Consider the following 15,912-nt stretch of genomic DNA (forward strand, 5'->3'; position numbering starts at 1 on the left):
TGTTTCCCTATTCGTTCAGTCCATTGCTTGTTGTGTCAAACTGTTACAACTTTTGCCCCACATGCTCCCTGTCAGTTTATACACTCATCACCTTACTCTTCCGTGAGTCTTGATCTTGTCGAGCAAAACAAATAAGTACAACAAACTCGATTAATATTGAAACACACGCCAAGTGACATTTCGCTAGCAAATTAGGTGCCTGCTGAAATTTCCACATCGCACTATTGGTCACATCACGAGCCACGACGGAAGTTGTTTATCATGATCGTTGTGATTGAAAATACACGGTGGTGTTAAAAAAAATTTACACAAATGAAAGCACGGCCGTAAAAAAAAATTCATGTGCGCATGGAGCACTTTCATTTAAACCTATGTTAAAGTTCTTTCCTCCAAAGTCAGCTCATGTGTCAAATTGGCCTGCATTTCACACTGAGATGTTGCAGCTGATGATGTCTCTGATTTTAGGCCTGCACCATGTGGTGGGAGGGACTCATGCCGACCCGCAACAATTTTTACCACCTTGGAATTTGCATTTCAAAACAGGTGATTGGAGTTGCAATAACAGTGGTTAAGAATGGGCAGCGATTTGCAGAGCGTACTGTGAGATTAATTGTAAGCATATAAATGATATGAAGGAAAGTAAATCGTCAAAGAATAACTGAGAAATCCTTTCGCTTGGATGATGTTTAATTGGCGACCGCATTGGAAACTAAGATTTCAAATGGAGGTTTCCAGCAGATTCGAAGGAAGGAACTCTTTGAGGGCCTGAAGCGTTTGCTAGGCACACACAGGCACGTATTTAAATTTCAATCTCACCGATTCAAAACGCACTGCAATTGTGACATTTGTGCAGGGTTCATAACCAAAGGAGATTCCCATTACAGGGAACCCCTGATGGCTCTGAGTTTATGTGCAAATCAATGAGGATCGACATTTCCTTTGCTTAATCTTCCGAGGAAGGAGTGGGACTGGCACGGCATCACTACTGCATTTGTGCTGAAGGGTGCATACCAACCGCAGCTCACTACGTCGGTGGTCATGCGTCGTCTTTTGTGCTTCTTATGAAACAACCAGCCGAGCTTTGCATTCGAGAAAGGGCAGGTAGTGTGCCTGGCGGCACGTTCTAAAAGAGGTAATGTTTGTTTTCAGGCGGCTTTGGCCGAAACAAGCTTTCCTCTGCTGGGTGCTTTTGGCAACCACATGACGGCATTGGGGATGATGGGACCAGGCCATGAAGACTTCAATGGACTTATTGAGCATGGGAGTAATGGGAGCTGTAGCCCTGGACAAGCTTCACCTCAAACAATGTAAGCGATGCACCTTACAATACACCTTAGGCACCTCTCTCACTTATCTACCTTCCCGATTAAGTTAAATAAAATTAAGTTCAATTTTCTTTGTCATTATCCTTGAGTCGCACTACATGTTGAATTGTTCTCTTCTGAACACTGGAAGTGCAACTAAATTTTCTTTCCATCATAAAGGTGCTGCTTGTGGCAGGCCTTCACAAAGATAATGCATTTTCAGTGGATTTTAAAGTCACCACCACGGAGTTTTGTATTAACCAAGAATGGGATGAAATTTTTTGGTGGAGAGTATGCATTTCACAGTGGATAGTTAACTTGGTTCATTACTGACACTACCAGATGTAATAATTCCCACTTCAAATCTTGTTTGTTGGCACAAAAGGAATCTGGACCATACCCTGGATTCAACAACAAAGGGCCTAGCATTGGTGTCAGGAATATTTTGTATTGACCACCCCAAGTCGATTAACTTGACATACCTGCCTGGCTAACTTCCTGGGCTATACACAACTCCAGTCAAATTTCGAAATTCTTCCCACCTTCAGTTGAGCTTCAGGCATGGTCAACTGGTTGCTGCAATACTTGAACTGAATATTTTGCCTGGTTAACCCCATAATAAGGTGGGAATAAATGTACGAGTGGTAGTGGTTGTAGTAGTCGTGGTGTTGGAGGGTGTCGTCATCTTCGTCTTTAATATGCAGCTCATGGCTGTGAGTAGCATCCAGTATGCCTGGTGTGTTGGCGCAGTGGTTAGGGCAGCGGCTTGGGATCCAAAAGGTCCTGAGTTCAAGCCCCGTTGGGCCACTGAATTAATACACCAGGGGGTTGACTCAGCCTGTCATCCTTCCGAGGTCGGCGAAATGAGTACCAGTGTACTGGGCCGGTGTATACCCCGGTTAAAATAGGTCTACCATATCCCTGTGTGTCGTAAGAGGCGACCAGGGTTGTGTCAGGAAGGGCATCCGGTGTAAAACATGTGCCAAATCACTGTGCGGATCATAGGGATGATCCGCTGTGGCGACCCCTAACGGGAGCAGCCAAAAGAAGAAGAAGAAGAAGAAGAAGAAGAGGCTGTGAGTAGCATCATTTATTATGGGGGTGGCTGTGCTGCTGATTCAGTGACTCGGAGCAGGAATTTGGCCAGGGTGCCAGCAGTAGCTCGCCTATCCTTCCATCCATCCATCCATTGGGACCATACTCTGTAAAGAGCATTGGTGCTCCCTAATCAGTCTCCTTGGCTATTGGGCACTATCCTGGACAGGTCGCCACTCTGACACAGTATACCAGCAAGCTGGCACTCATTTTGCCGACCTCAGAAGGATGACAGGCAGAGTCAACCCCACCTAGTATTAATTCAACAGCTGAGTGGGATTTGAACTCAGGATCATCAGATCCCAAGCCCACCACCCGAACCATGAAGCCAACACCAGGCATAGCTCACCTATGGTAGTCGGCATAGTAGTCAAACAATATTGTGGTTGCCTGATGCTAATAATGTGCAGTTATAAAAGAAATACAAACACATGCAAGACAATGGACAGAAAATAAAGAAATGCATCATCAACTATGAAAGCAAAAGTTGTATTTTTTTTATGATGTCATGTTGATTGGGTTGATCAGGCAGGTTCAGCCTTTTTTGTTTTCAATCAACAGTCAAAAGGTCATCATAAAATCTTTGCATTAAAGCTTTAATGGACACACTATGGGTGTGAGGGCATTAAATTGAGGAAATAAAAATTGAGAAAAAGGGAAGGGGAAAGAAATGAAAGAGAAAGGAGAACAGGGAAGCAATGGGTAGTGGTGAGATATAGACATTGAGGTTTAAAGGAGCCGGAAGTAAAGGAAGGGAAGGGAGGTTAGGATGTACAGTGAAGCCTCACTAGATCGCTGTGAATACTGATACTAAAGGCTTATGGGAAAAAGGGGGATAGGTTCCTGATGCACAAAAAATAGCCATATTTCAACAGTAATAAATGCTTTAAAAGTGCAATAAATGTGAGATTAATATATTTATGTACTATCTAAAATAAATGTACACTAAACTAAAAGCCTACTGGGTCATATGCATACGCTGATCGAGGTGAAATGCTGCGATCCGCGAAGAGCCGAAACTACGAATGTTGGAACCATGAAGAAAGGGTTCACTGTATTACATCAAATGGTACACATTGGGTGGGCAGAGGGCAGCAGTGGGGAGGGTAGGGGGGTTGTTGAAGAAGGTGTTGTTAAAATCCCTCCATTTGTGGTCATACAAAAATGAGATGATCAGCTGAAACTTCCTGAGAAGTTTCCACATTTATACTGCACTCAAAAACCGAATGAATAACATTAACTATGATTTATATATTCATGAATGGATGGTAAAGTTAAGCACAAAGGCCAATAGCGTGATCCAATTTGATTTATTGCAGCAACACAGCGAATTAGCAAAAACATTTTTATCTCCATCCCTCACACTCCATTTAAGTGTGATTCCATACTCACTTGCTAACTCTGACACTACTTTCATCACTTGTGATTCTGTTTGCAATTTCCGGCTTATATTGAGTTCCTTAAACGATGTGTTTTTGTTTTGACATGGCAAACGCTTATCACATTGTGGAGTTTATAACATGAATCCTGAAAAACACCCAATGAAGGTTAAGAATATTAATTATTTAGTTGCATCAAAGGTCATGTTATCATTTTCGGAGCATGTGTAAATATATATATATATATATATATATATATATATATATATATATATATATATATATATATATATATATATATATATATATATATGTTTGTTGCTCTTCGTATCTGAAAAAGTCTGTTCACGTGAAACATGCGAATCGCATGAGCAGTTTGTTTACAGTTCAGAAGCTGCTGCCCAGACAGAAATTACACTCTGATATAACAAGCAGTGTAACCTGTGTTCAAGGAGTCTGCAAGAAGACCATTCCACTTGCTATCAGTAGTTCATGCAGGAATATGCAATTTGTTTGGGGTGCCAGCGATCACTCATCTACTCTTCAAGAATTGTCACTTGCAACAAGTAGATCACATCAAAGCTCGGTGGTGGCCAACATAATCGCTTGTGCTGTGTAACAGGCATTTTTTATATAACTTGTGTCAAGGCTAATGGAGGAACTCAAACACAGATCGGATTAGGATGTTACAAAATGACAAGAACAATAGAAAGAGAGGGGTTGCATGGGGGTGGGGGGGGGGACACCACCAGTGAGGTTGAGTAATAAAGTAGAGGGAGACTTGGATAAATAAGGGATGTGGAAAAGAATGAGGGCATTGGGAGGACATGGGGTAAAAAAGATGGATATAGCCACAAACTCTCAATCACAGAAGTAGAAGAAAACACTGGAAACTCAGTGAGAGGTAGGATTGGGGAGGGTTATTAGAGGTAGAAAAGCTTATGGTTGTAGATGGGGGATGAACTGAGTTGGTGGTGAGAAGCTGTCTTGAAGACCTGGAGAGAATAATGCGATTGAAAAGACTCAGGAAGTTGATTTGATAGGTGGGTGAAAAGAGGAACGAATGAGTGGAGGTGAGCAGTGAGTCTGGATTTTAGGAGTTTCACCAGAATGGGGTTACTGCAGACCACGTGTGCCATGCAGAAACATGGGAGTGGGAGGAGACGAAACATGGAAAGATCAAAGGATACAAGAGCAGAAATTAGGCGGTAGAGACAGAGAACACAAACCTAAGAGGCCCAGAGACTTAGCTTCATCACAGGAGATTCTAATGTTTGTGGAGGCCTTGGTTTCCATGGCGTCAAGCTGAGCAAGGTGTGAGGCCAGGATGCCAGCACAGAAGGGAGAGCAGTCCTTCCTTAAGCTGCAGAGGAAAGCCTTGTAAGTGGATAAAAGTTCAGGTGTGCCAAGGAAGAATTTTGCATGATGTCAGCAACTGGTATTGTTGGCCAACCTGGAAATCTGGTTTGCTCAAGAAAGATCATGGCTGACCGTGAGGCTCAAGAGTTTGAATGACTAAACTTCTTTCAAGAATGGGAATCTCACACTCTTACAATGTTTCTCTGAATGGACTGTCTGGAATCTCCCCCACCCTCCCATTCTACTTTCTCAACAATCCTCTTGAAACAGTCCTGTCAATCAAGCTTTTGGAACTCACTATCTGCCATGATCTTTCCTGGGAAAGCCACATTTCCAAGCTGGCCTCCAAAGGCAGTCACTGACTGGACATCCTCCATCTTGCAAAGTCATTCCTTGGCACATCTGAGCTCATAACCACATAAAAAGCTTTCATCCGCAGCCTGATGGAGTACTGCTCTCCCCTGTGGGCTGGTGCTCCTGCCTCACACCTCACCCTGCTTCATACTGTGGAAACCAAGGCTTTTAAAATCATTGGTATCTTCCATGATGAAGCTAAGTCTTTGTGTCTCTCAGTCTCTCACCGCAGGAAGGTCGATGATCATTCTGTCTTCTACCGTCTCTCTCTGACCTTGTCCCCCCTCCCAGTGTGTCTGTGCTCTGTCCCTCCAATATTTCTGCAGGGTGCTCAAGGTCAACCAGCAAACCTCTTCTGGTGAAACTGCCTAAATCAAGAATTACTGCTCACCTTCACTCTTTCATTTCTCTTTTTTCCCACCTCTGGAACAAACTCCCACACTCTCTGCAATCCCGCTCTTCCCTCCAGGTCTTCAAAACAGCTGTTCACCACCACCTCATATCTTCCCCCTTCCAAAACCATGATCTTTTCTACCCCCGTTAATCCACCCATAACCCACATCCCTCAAATCCCCTGCTTTACTTCATGAAAGTCCCTGTAGTGTCCATATTGTTTGCCATGTGTACCGTGCATTCTACACCCCTCTCCCTTCCACAGATCTCCGAATGTCTCTGTTCCCTGCTGTTTTGTGCTTCCCTCTCCCACCCCTCTTCTTTCTCCTCCTCCCTTTGTTACATGTACTATGTGTTAGCTCTTATACGAGCCTCGACAATGTATACAAAAAAAAAGTAGATGGGAGGGTTTGCCAGATGGGTCTTTCAGAGAAAGAGTGTGATATTTGTCAGGTTTGAAAGACATATTCCATGTGTTTGACCAGCTTGTGATGCTATCAAGTTCTGAAGAGAGGGAAGAGGCTGCTGCCTGCTTATCAGAAGGATGAGGGATGTCATGTCGGAGAGTGGAGTCATCAGAAAATAGATAACGTGGATTTTCCAGTGTCAGATAGATCATTGATGAAGATTAAAAGGTTCCTCGTTAATAAGAACATCAAACCAGCTGATATTCAAAAAACACTGTCTGCACAATTGCTGATACTATGTATGTTTTTGATATGATTGTTTAAATGATGCAGGGAGTTCATAAATGGCCAATAATCGGTGTGCAAGTTTGAGCATTTGCACATGCAACCCACTTCTGTCACAAAAGTAAACATGAAGTGTTGATCAGATGATTCTGGAGAATTGCCAAATTACTGGACTTGAAATAGCAGAAGAATATTGCTCTCTGTTTTGGAAGCATAGAGACAACCATTCATTTTCACTTGAAATTAAATAAGGTTAGTGCAAGAGGTGGGTACTAATGGACTTTTACTCTACCAGACCTCAAAGGACCTGGGTACGACAGAGGATGTGGTTTACCAAGTTATAGATCATCGCCCATACAGTCTGGACTCGTCCCTTTGTGCTTCCTTTGTTTTTGAATCACTCAAAGAACATGTGGGTGCCATTAAGTTTACGAATTAATGAAAAACTAAAGCATGTGTCATGAAATGACTGCTTACCCATCCCAATGATTTATGCACAGATTGGTATCAAAGCGGTACCACATCAGCAGAACGGGTGTGTTCTTTCATTATTTTTCCTGTGCTTTGTAATTTCTAGAAAATAGTCCATATCAACTTTGAACTACCTTCGCAGTTTTGGTGACTTTCACAGTGGTTTGAAATGCTCCATCAGTTATCCAATCAGTCTGTGAGCCCTTTAGATATTGGCCAAGCTGTTGTACGGTTTACAGTCATCCTGCCATGCCAAGGCCTCTCGATGCTCCACGGCAGTGACATGTCCCCATGTCAGCATGATATTTAATACTGCAATAATGCACGTGCATTATGAGACACTGCAATGACATGCACAACTTTAATGGATCACATTATTGTTTTGACAAAAGGTGTGCAGTACATCAAGCTCATCACATCCTGTAAAACGTTTAAAGACGCTGGCATATGGATTTGATCACCAGCAATTTCCTGAATGCACTCGTTGCAGTCGGATCTTGAAAGGTAAACAAAGGCGAGTCTGATAGCACTTGCACGAGAGACCTGAGAGACCTCCTTTGAAGGCCGGCTGTTTTAGACTGAAGGATGGTAGGACAGTTCAGTTCACAGCATGCTCGCCTCTGAACTCCAATGTTCCCCTGTGGAGTCAAATCTTACTAAAAATGCTGACCTGGAGCAATGCCGGTAGGGGGCACTGCATCTCACAGCACGCTCTTCTTCAGGATGACAAAAAGCAAGCTCTTTTACCTGTATTTGGGTTGTGGACGGTAAAAATCTCACAATATCTATCAAAAGGAATAAGCAATTTGGTTCTAGTTGGCTGGGAAAATCTCCTGCCTCACAATTAAATGAGAAATTTCAGTGTATTAGAAAGGGAGATGCATGATTAGTCACCTCAGTTTATGGTAAGGATGAACTTCATACTGTTTGATAAGATAAGTATGATAGATTACGTTCTTTGAGTGTGGATGAAACACAGGCATGATGGGCCAAATAGCCTCCTTCAGAGGAAGGACTTTTCTAATACTTGTAGCTCAAGGTGTCAAAGCACAAAAAGTGTGTGTGTGTGTGTGTGTGTGTGTGTGTGTGTGTGTGTGTGTGTGTGTGTGTGTGTGTGTGTGTGTGTGTGTGTGTGTGTGTGTGTGTGTGTGTGTGTGTGTGTGTGTGTGTGTGTGTGTGTGTGTGTGTGTGTGTGAGTGAGTGATATATAAAGCTCTAACCACTGACTGATATTAAAGATCATTACTTTCTGGGTGACATAGAAAGCTGAACTTTTGCATGTGATGGACATCGAAGCTGATACACCGGGAAAAATCACAGAATCATCGGCAAACATCCGTAAATGAAAATATATATATAAAGGCAAATAAATAAATGAAGAACAAAAAAAAAGAAAACGAAAACACCTGGCGGTGATGCCGAGTACTGAGATTCCCCACTCTGATTGGACAAGTGAGCAATGATATCACTGACAACGTTAGGCCAGACCCGATTATGCAAAGTTTGAACTCAATCGATTTAAAAATGAAGGAAGGGATGCATTTTAAAGGTTTTCCTGAAATCCCATATGGCCGCCATGTCACATGACTTATCATGTCATCCTTAGGTATCCTTCGTCAAGTGGCACACTATAAGTGCTCCAAGTTTCAACTAAATCAATTGAAAAATGGAGGAGGAGATGCATTTTAGAGGTTTTCATGAAATCCAACATGGCCATCATATCACGTGACCTATGACATCATCCAGAGTACACACATCAACAATAAATGACGTACTGTAAGTGTTCCAATATTCAACTAAATCGATCGAAAAATGAAGGAGATTCATTTTAAAGGTTTTCATGAAGTCCAATATGGCCACGAGGTCACGTGACCTATGATATCATTCTTAGGCGATACATCAACTCAAGTGGTTTACAATATAGGTGGTCAAAGTTTCAAGTTCCTCTGATCAACGGTTTGGCCTGGCAGTCGATACAACATTCATGGAATAATTCTCCTGTGCTAATTCGATCCTCGTGGAGGATCTCTAAGTCTTGCGTTGTTGTTCTTCATCTTCTTCTTGTGAACTTTTTTGTTTCACGGCCTACAGTTTTCATCGAAACTTCCTGAAACTTGGTATATATATATATATATATATATATATATATATATATATATATATATATATATATATATATATATATATATATATATATATATATATATATATATATATATATATATATATATATATATATATATATATATATATATATATATATATATATATATATATATATATATATATATACATATATATATATATATATATATATATATATATATATATATATATATACATATATATATATATATATATATATATATATATATATATATATACATATATATATATATATATATATATATATATATATATATATACATATATATATATATATATATATATATATATATATATATATATATATGTGTGTAGAAATTCCCTGCGCAGACAGTAACCATCTCCGCTTTTGAAAATTCCTGCGAGAAAAAAAGTTATGACGTCAAAATATCTCCACTAATGGAAATCGCCTAAAAAATTATCTCCGAAACTAGGCAAGCTTTTTGAATTCTGTTTGCGGGAATCAAACAGGGCATTAGCAGAGATGAATTACCACACATATGATACATCACTATGACATCATATCAATTTTTATGACGTCATTCCTATTTTTGACATATTTTGTTTCACAACCCAGAGTTTTCATCGGATCTTCGTGAAACTTGCCATGTATATACAGAAATCCCACGCGCAGGCAGTAACCATCTCTGATTTTGGAAATTCTTCCTAGAAAAAAAGTTGATGCCATAACATTGCCACTAATGGAAATCGCCTATACCATTATCTCTGAAACTAGGCAAGCTGTTTGACTTTTGTTTGCGGGAATCAAGCCGGGCATTAGCACATATAATTTATCGCAAACCCGATACATCACAATGACGTCATATTCGTTTTTATGACGTCATCATTAAGAGGACGAGGATCTTAGCTCATTTGAGCTTGTTTTAAAAACTGCTCAGTCAGCACATTAATTTTGGCCACTGCATGCTAATTAGCGAGAAATTATAAAAATTGGAGAAAAGAGAATTCTTCACCCTCAGGTGGACTATATGTCTCCCAAGTTTCAACTCAATCGATCGAAAAATGAAAGAGGAAATGCAGTTTAACGGATTTCATGAAATCCAATATGGCCACCAGGTCACGTGACCTGTGACGTCATCCTTAGCATGTACATCAAGTCAAGTGGGTCAAAGTGGTATGTCGTAGTGGATCAAAGTTTCAAGTTTCTCCGATCAACGATGTGGTCTCGAGGTCACCAACAAATTTCATGGAATCATAGTAATAACAAGTGGTGCCAGGCATAACAAATCCCACCCATTTAAGGCATAAAGTTATTTTGGGGATCAAATTTAAATTTGATAAATCCTTAACCTGAATGTTGATTATAAGGAATACAATAAGGAATATTTTAGTCTTAGTTTGAAGTCAATTAAACCATTTTTGACAAAGTTATGACCGTAAAATGATTTTGACCTTTCAAGGCCACGTAAGGTCAAAGGTCATGGTGTCAAATGAAAGCCAATAAAGGACTTGATATATGTCTTTCATAGTAAACATGCATATTCCTAACCTTTTTTGATTTATAATGGAAAATTTGTAATTTTGACCGATGACTGTGACCCCCAAAACTTTGGACCCGACCGATCTTCATAAATATGCATTTTTCACTATAGGAATGGGTATGATTATAAGTGACAAATAGAATAAGGTTCACTATAAGCTTAGTTTGAAGTAAATCAGATCATTTTTGACGAAGTTATGAGCCAAAAACGATTTTAATCTTTTCGTGACCTTGACCTTTGATCCAATTGGACCCAAAAGTTAATGGGGTCGTCCAAGGTTCATTGCCCACCTGTGGATTAAATTTGATAGTGTTTGCTAAAGCCGTTTTGCCGTAAATTTGCTAACAGACAGACAGACAGACAGACAAACAAACCGGACGATTACAATATCCCGCTCCCTCCCTCCGTGGGGAGGGGGGGGGGCGGGATAATTATCCAAACAATTTCAAAAGGGTACCTCTCGGTCCCCCCAAGAATGCAGGTGAGTGACCCAAAACAATGGGGAAGCAATTTAATTTTGCATGCCGACGAACATCACTGGGAAAAATCACAAAACCATTGGAAAGCGTCCGTAAATGAAGATATAAATAAATGAAAAAATATATATGCAGGTGAGCGACCCGAGACAATGGGGAAGCACGGCTCATTTTTGCTTTTAATGTGTCAGCATACCCCGCAATGTGTGTGTGTGTGTGTGTGTGTGTGTGTGTGTGTGTGTGTGTGTGTGTGTGTGTGTGTGTGTGTGTGTGTGTGTGTGTGTGTGTGTGTGTGTGTGTGTGTGTGTATATATGTATATATGTATATATATATATATAGAAAAAAAAAAATATATATATATATATATATATTATTTTGAAGTTCGTCATGAGGGAAAGCTCTCAAGTTTTTCCGGAACACCCAGTCCTGAGGCCACTAGCCGCAGATAACTCCACCCCTCCGCGGGTTGATAATGAAGCTGTTGGAATGTATGGAGCCAATTGATTCAGTAAAACTTCCTGGTTTGCACAACTTGCAGACTATGCTGGATCATTGGAGGAAAAGACATTATGAGCCGGGTACATTTACAATCACAAGCAATTTATTTACAGCAAAGGCGATGAAAGGTAGATGGTACAGCAAGGAATGGTTTTATTACAGCGCAGATAAAGTAGGAACAAGCAAGCATTGGTGAGGAGTGGCAAAATAAAATACAGTTATATACAAAAGAAGACACAGGGCAGAGCTATACAGATTTAAGTTCTTTTCCAGCATTACTCAAGTTAACATGACAGGCACCATCAGAAACATTCAGAGGAAAGTCAGAATATCAAGAAAGATGAGAAAAGAATGAGGTGGTTGTGACCTATTGATTACCAAGTGGGGTTGACAAACCCGTACAGTACACTCACTGAGGAGGGGGAAGAAGGAGGAATACTGAGGGTGTCTAAGGTGTGTGGTCTGAGGAGGTGCAAGTGAGGATGCAAATGAGGTGCAAATAGGAAACGGTCAAAGATATGTTTCAGTTGGGCTCCCCTGATGGGGACAACTGTTCGGAACTTTCCTGGGTAATCGCGGAGCTCTTTTAAGAATTTTCTGTCCACAGCAGACGAGATGGAAAGAAAGAAGAAGAAAGTGTAAGGAAATGTCTGAACCAAGTGTAAGCAAGTCTGCAAGTGTTGATGCTGCTGGTTCGGCCCTAATGACTGTGCTCGATCTGGCATCTGGATCTCTCGCTCGCAAACTCCGTTTTGCTTCTGCTCTGATCCACAAGCTCAATTCCATTCCACCGTTCTGTTCTGCCTCTCGCCATAGCCATAGAAGCCATAGAAGCCAAACACCAAGCCATAGAATCATGAGCTCCATGGAACCACAAGCACAAGCTTTATTCTTTCCGGAATGCACAGCTCTTTATAGTTACTTGGCGAGGGAGGAGCCTAAAGCCGGATCGGACAGGTCGCTTGGAGTTTTGCAGCGCCCTCATTGGCGTATGTACAATTAGCCCGGTGCTGGCTCCTCCCACACATGGGTACAGTGGTGAAGATAGCGCCATTGTGTCCTGGGCTTCCCCACGCTTTGGAACTCTGTACTAAACATGGTGCCAGGGTATTTGGTTGCGCTCTCCGGGTGCGAGCATGCGCTGAACACCCAGTGGGGGCTGTAATTCAGAAATGAATGCTCGGGCTATCAATATGATGTTGAATGGCATTTAGTGCACACTTGCGCTTTGAGTTAGACACCTGAACAACCCGATCCAAGTGTCTATAATAGTACGTTGCGCCCATTGTCTCCTGTTGCTCAAAAAGGAAGTGGAGGGCTCCTGTAGTAGTTGTGGTTGAGACAATGGTAGTGGCAGCATAGCAGTGAGTTATGGCGTGGTGGTTGTGGTTGTTCGTTGTGATTGTTCGTTGTTGAGGTGGCAATGGTGAATGTAAAGTGAGCTTTATTAATGTTACAATGCTGCGTAACTATATTAATGGCATCTTGAGGTTGTATGGATCCAATAGCGTTGGTGGTTAAAGTACAGTGAATGTTAGATGTGGTTCGAGCATGGTCGTAGTAATGTGCTGGTTGAAAAATGGCATGCGATTCAAATGGGATTTTGGCGCGTGTGTGAAAGTTAACTGCAAGCATGCATGCCTGAAGGAGAGATTTGTGTGTGCAGAAGCAAGATTGGAAAGAATGGGGAAAAAAACTACCTAATTCCACACAATGCTTATTTGTCCATAAAACCATCAATAATAATAAGTACCAGTGTGTCAGTCAGTATGTGTGTCTCCTCCATCACTCCAAAACCATGAAACCAAGTGGCCTGAACTTTTGCATGCATACTAAGGGAACTCCAAGGGAGTGCACAGATGAGAATTGGGTGTTTGCATTAATTAAAACACCCCTTTTGACGATAATTAACGCCATTATTAAGTTATCTTTTATCGAGGTGCATCCTCAGTCACCTCACTCTCCCTCGTGGGAGTCTTTATTCGCCGTTATTTTTGGCCTGCTCAACAATTCCTTCACTTGAAACCGGCTGCAACAGTTTCTTAACGATAAAGCGTTCACATGTGTTATTTCAGTTTATACACACACACACACACACACACACACACACACACACACACACACACACACACACACACACACACACACACACACACACACACATATGTATGTATGTATATTGTATATATATGTATATATATATATATATATATATATATGTATATTGTATATTTATATATATATATATATATATATATATATATATATATATATATGTATATTGTATATATATATATATATATATATATATATATATATATATATATATATATATGTATATTGTATATATATATGTATATTGTATATATATATATATATGTATATTGTATATATATATATATATATATATATATATATATATATATATATATATATATATATATATATATATATATATATATGTATATTGTATATATATATGTATATTGTATATATATATATATATATATGTATATTGTATATATATATATATATATATATATATATATATATATATATGTATATTGTGTATATATATATATATGTATATTGTGTATATATATATATATGTATATTGTATATATATATATATATATATATATATATATATATATATATATATATATGTATATTGTATATATATATATATATATATATATGTATGTATATTGTGTATATATATATATATATATATATGTATATTGTATATATATATGTATATTGTATGTATATATATATATATATATATATATATATATATATATATATATATATATATATATATGTATATATATATATATATATATTGTATGTATATATATATATATATATATATTGTATATATATATATATATATATATATATATATATATATATATATATATATATATATATATATATACATACAGTAGACTCGGTGTAAGTCGGCAGCGTGTAACTCGTCACTTCGCCGAAGTCGGCAGTGTCAAAAAGTCCCGAATTTATCTCATGTTAAATCCCTTTGAATAAAGGGTCATCCCTCTGTACGTCGTCATCTCTAAGTCGTCACTTCGTCGAAGTCGTCAGATGTTGTCCATTCCCACGTAATGGAAACTCAAGTAAATTACCACTCCTAACTCGTCACACGGAACTGCTGCCTCGTGAGAAGCCCGATTTCATGGAATCGTGATGCTCGCTCATTGGTTTACACCGCCAGTGATAGGCTATTTATAACTGCGTACACACGTTGATCGCACTGCAGGCAGGACAATGGCGACTAAGCGTAAGCTTACAACTAAAACCTACCAAGAAAAATACGACATTATCCAGTTTTGCGAGGCAAATCCACTGATGAAGAAAACAGACATAGCTGAGAAGTTGGACATCAAACGGCAGACATTGAACGATATCTTGAAGAATAAGGGCAAGATATTTGGACAAGTGGAGAAGATCGTGAGGCCGGTGGGAAGTGTGAAATGCGTGAAATGTGTGTCCTTTGAAGATGTCGATGACGCGCTCATCATCTGGTTTCGGCAAATGTCGGCTCAGCCAAATATTCGGTTTCGGCCGATTAGGCCAAATATTCGGCCGATACTGTCTTTCGGTGGAGGATTGCCCAGCCAACATCATGGAATACAATGACCGGTTTGAATCCTTTCTCATGCACCAGATGCCCAAGAGTTTGAGGCAGTCAAACATAACGGATTACTTCGCGAAGAAGTAAAGGATCGATCGAGCTTAGTGTTGAAGTCCGATCATGGTTTTATATTGGCTTGTTTTGTACATTACCGCACTCACTTACACAAAGGCATTGAGTGGTAATCATCACCACGATGACTGTGTGTCTTGTACTTTGTCACCATACCATCACCGATGGTATACGAGTTGTCTTACAGAGTTGTTCATTATCTTTACTTTTGATAAACTGATTCATGAATTCCATCTTTGCTTGATCACTTTCCAACTCACCAACTCACCCCTACCTATGCCCCGAGGATTGTGTTTTCCTTTTGGTACAAAAGCCAGCTCTCACACATATGTGTCCAGGCCACGCGCGACTTCATCCTCACCCCACAGTCATCATGAATGTTCGCATACGCGTAAGTCGTCACATTTCTAAGTCGTCACTTTTTTCTCGGTCCCGATGGTGACGACTTACGCCTCGTCTACTGTATATGTATGTGTGTGTATATATATATATATA

General features: G+C 39.8%; 1 protein-coding gene across 13 annotated transcripts in view; it reads left to right on the plus strand.

The window, feature by feature from the left end:
- Positions 1 to 15,912, plus strand: part of LOC147014431 (forkhead box protein P2-like) — a 715,070-nt gene that overhangs the window by 677,309 nt on the left and 21,849 nt on the right. For all 13 annotated transcript variants that reach the window (XM_085852376.1, XM_085852371.1, XM_085852374.1 and 10 more), the window contains one exon: positions 1,150 to 1,307. In XM_085852376.1, the coding sequence (XP_085708502.1) occupies positions 1,150 to 1,307 (158 nt within the window). The remainder of the gene's footprint in view (positions 1 to 1,149; positions 1,308 to 15,912) is intronic.

The sequence above is a fragment of the Eptatretus burgeri genome, chromosome 13 (genome assembly GCF_056783735.1).
Source record: "Eptatretus burgeri isolate ZD-2024b chromosome 13, Ebu_testis_v1, whole genome shotgun sequence".
In the NCBI taxonomy this organism is placed as follows: domain Eukaryota; kingdom Metazoa; phylum Chordata; class Myxini; order Myxiniformes; family Myxinidae; genus Eptatretus; species Eptatretus burgeri.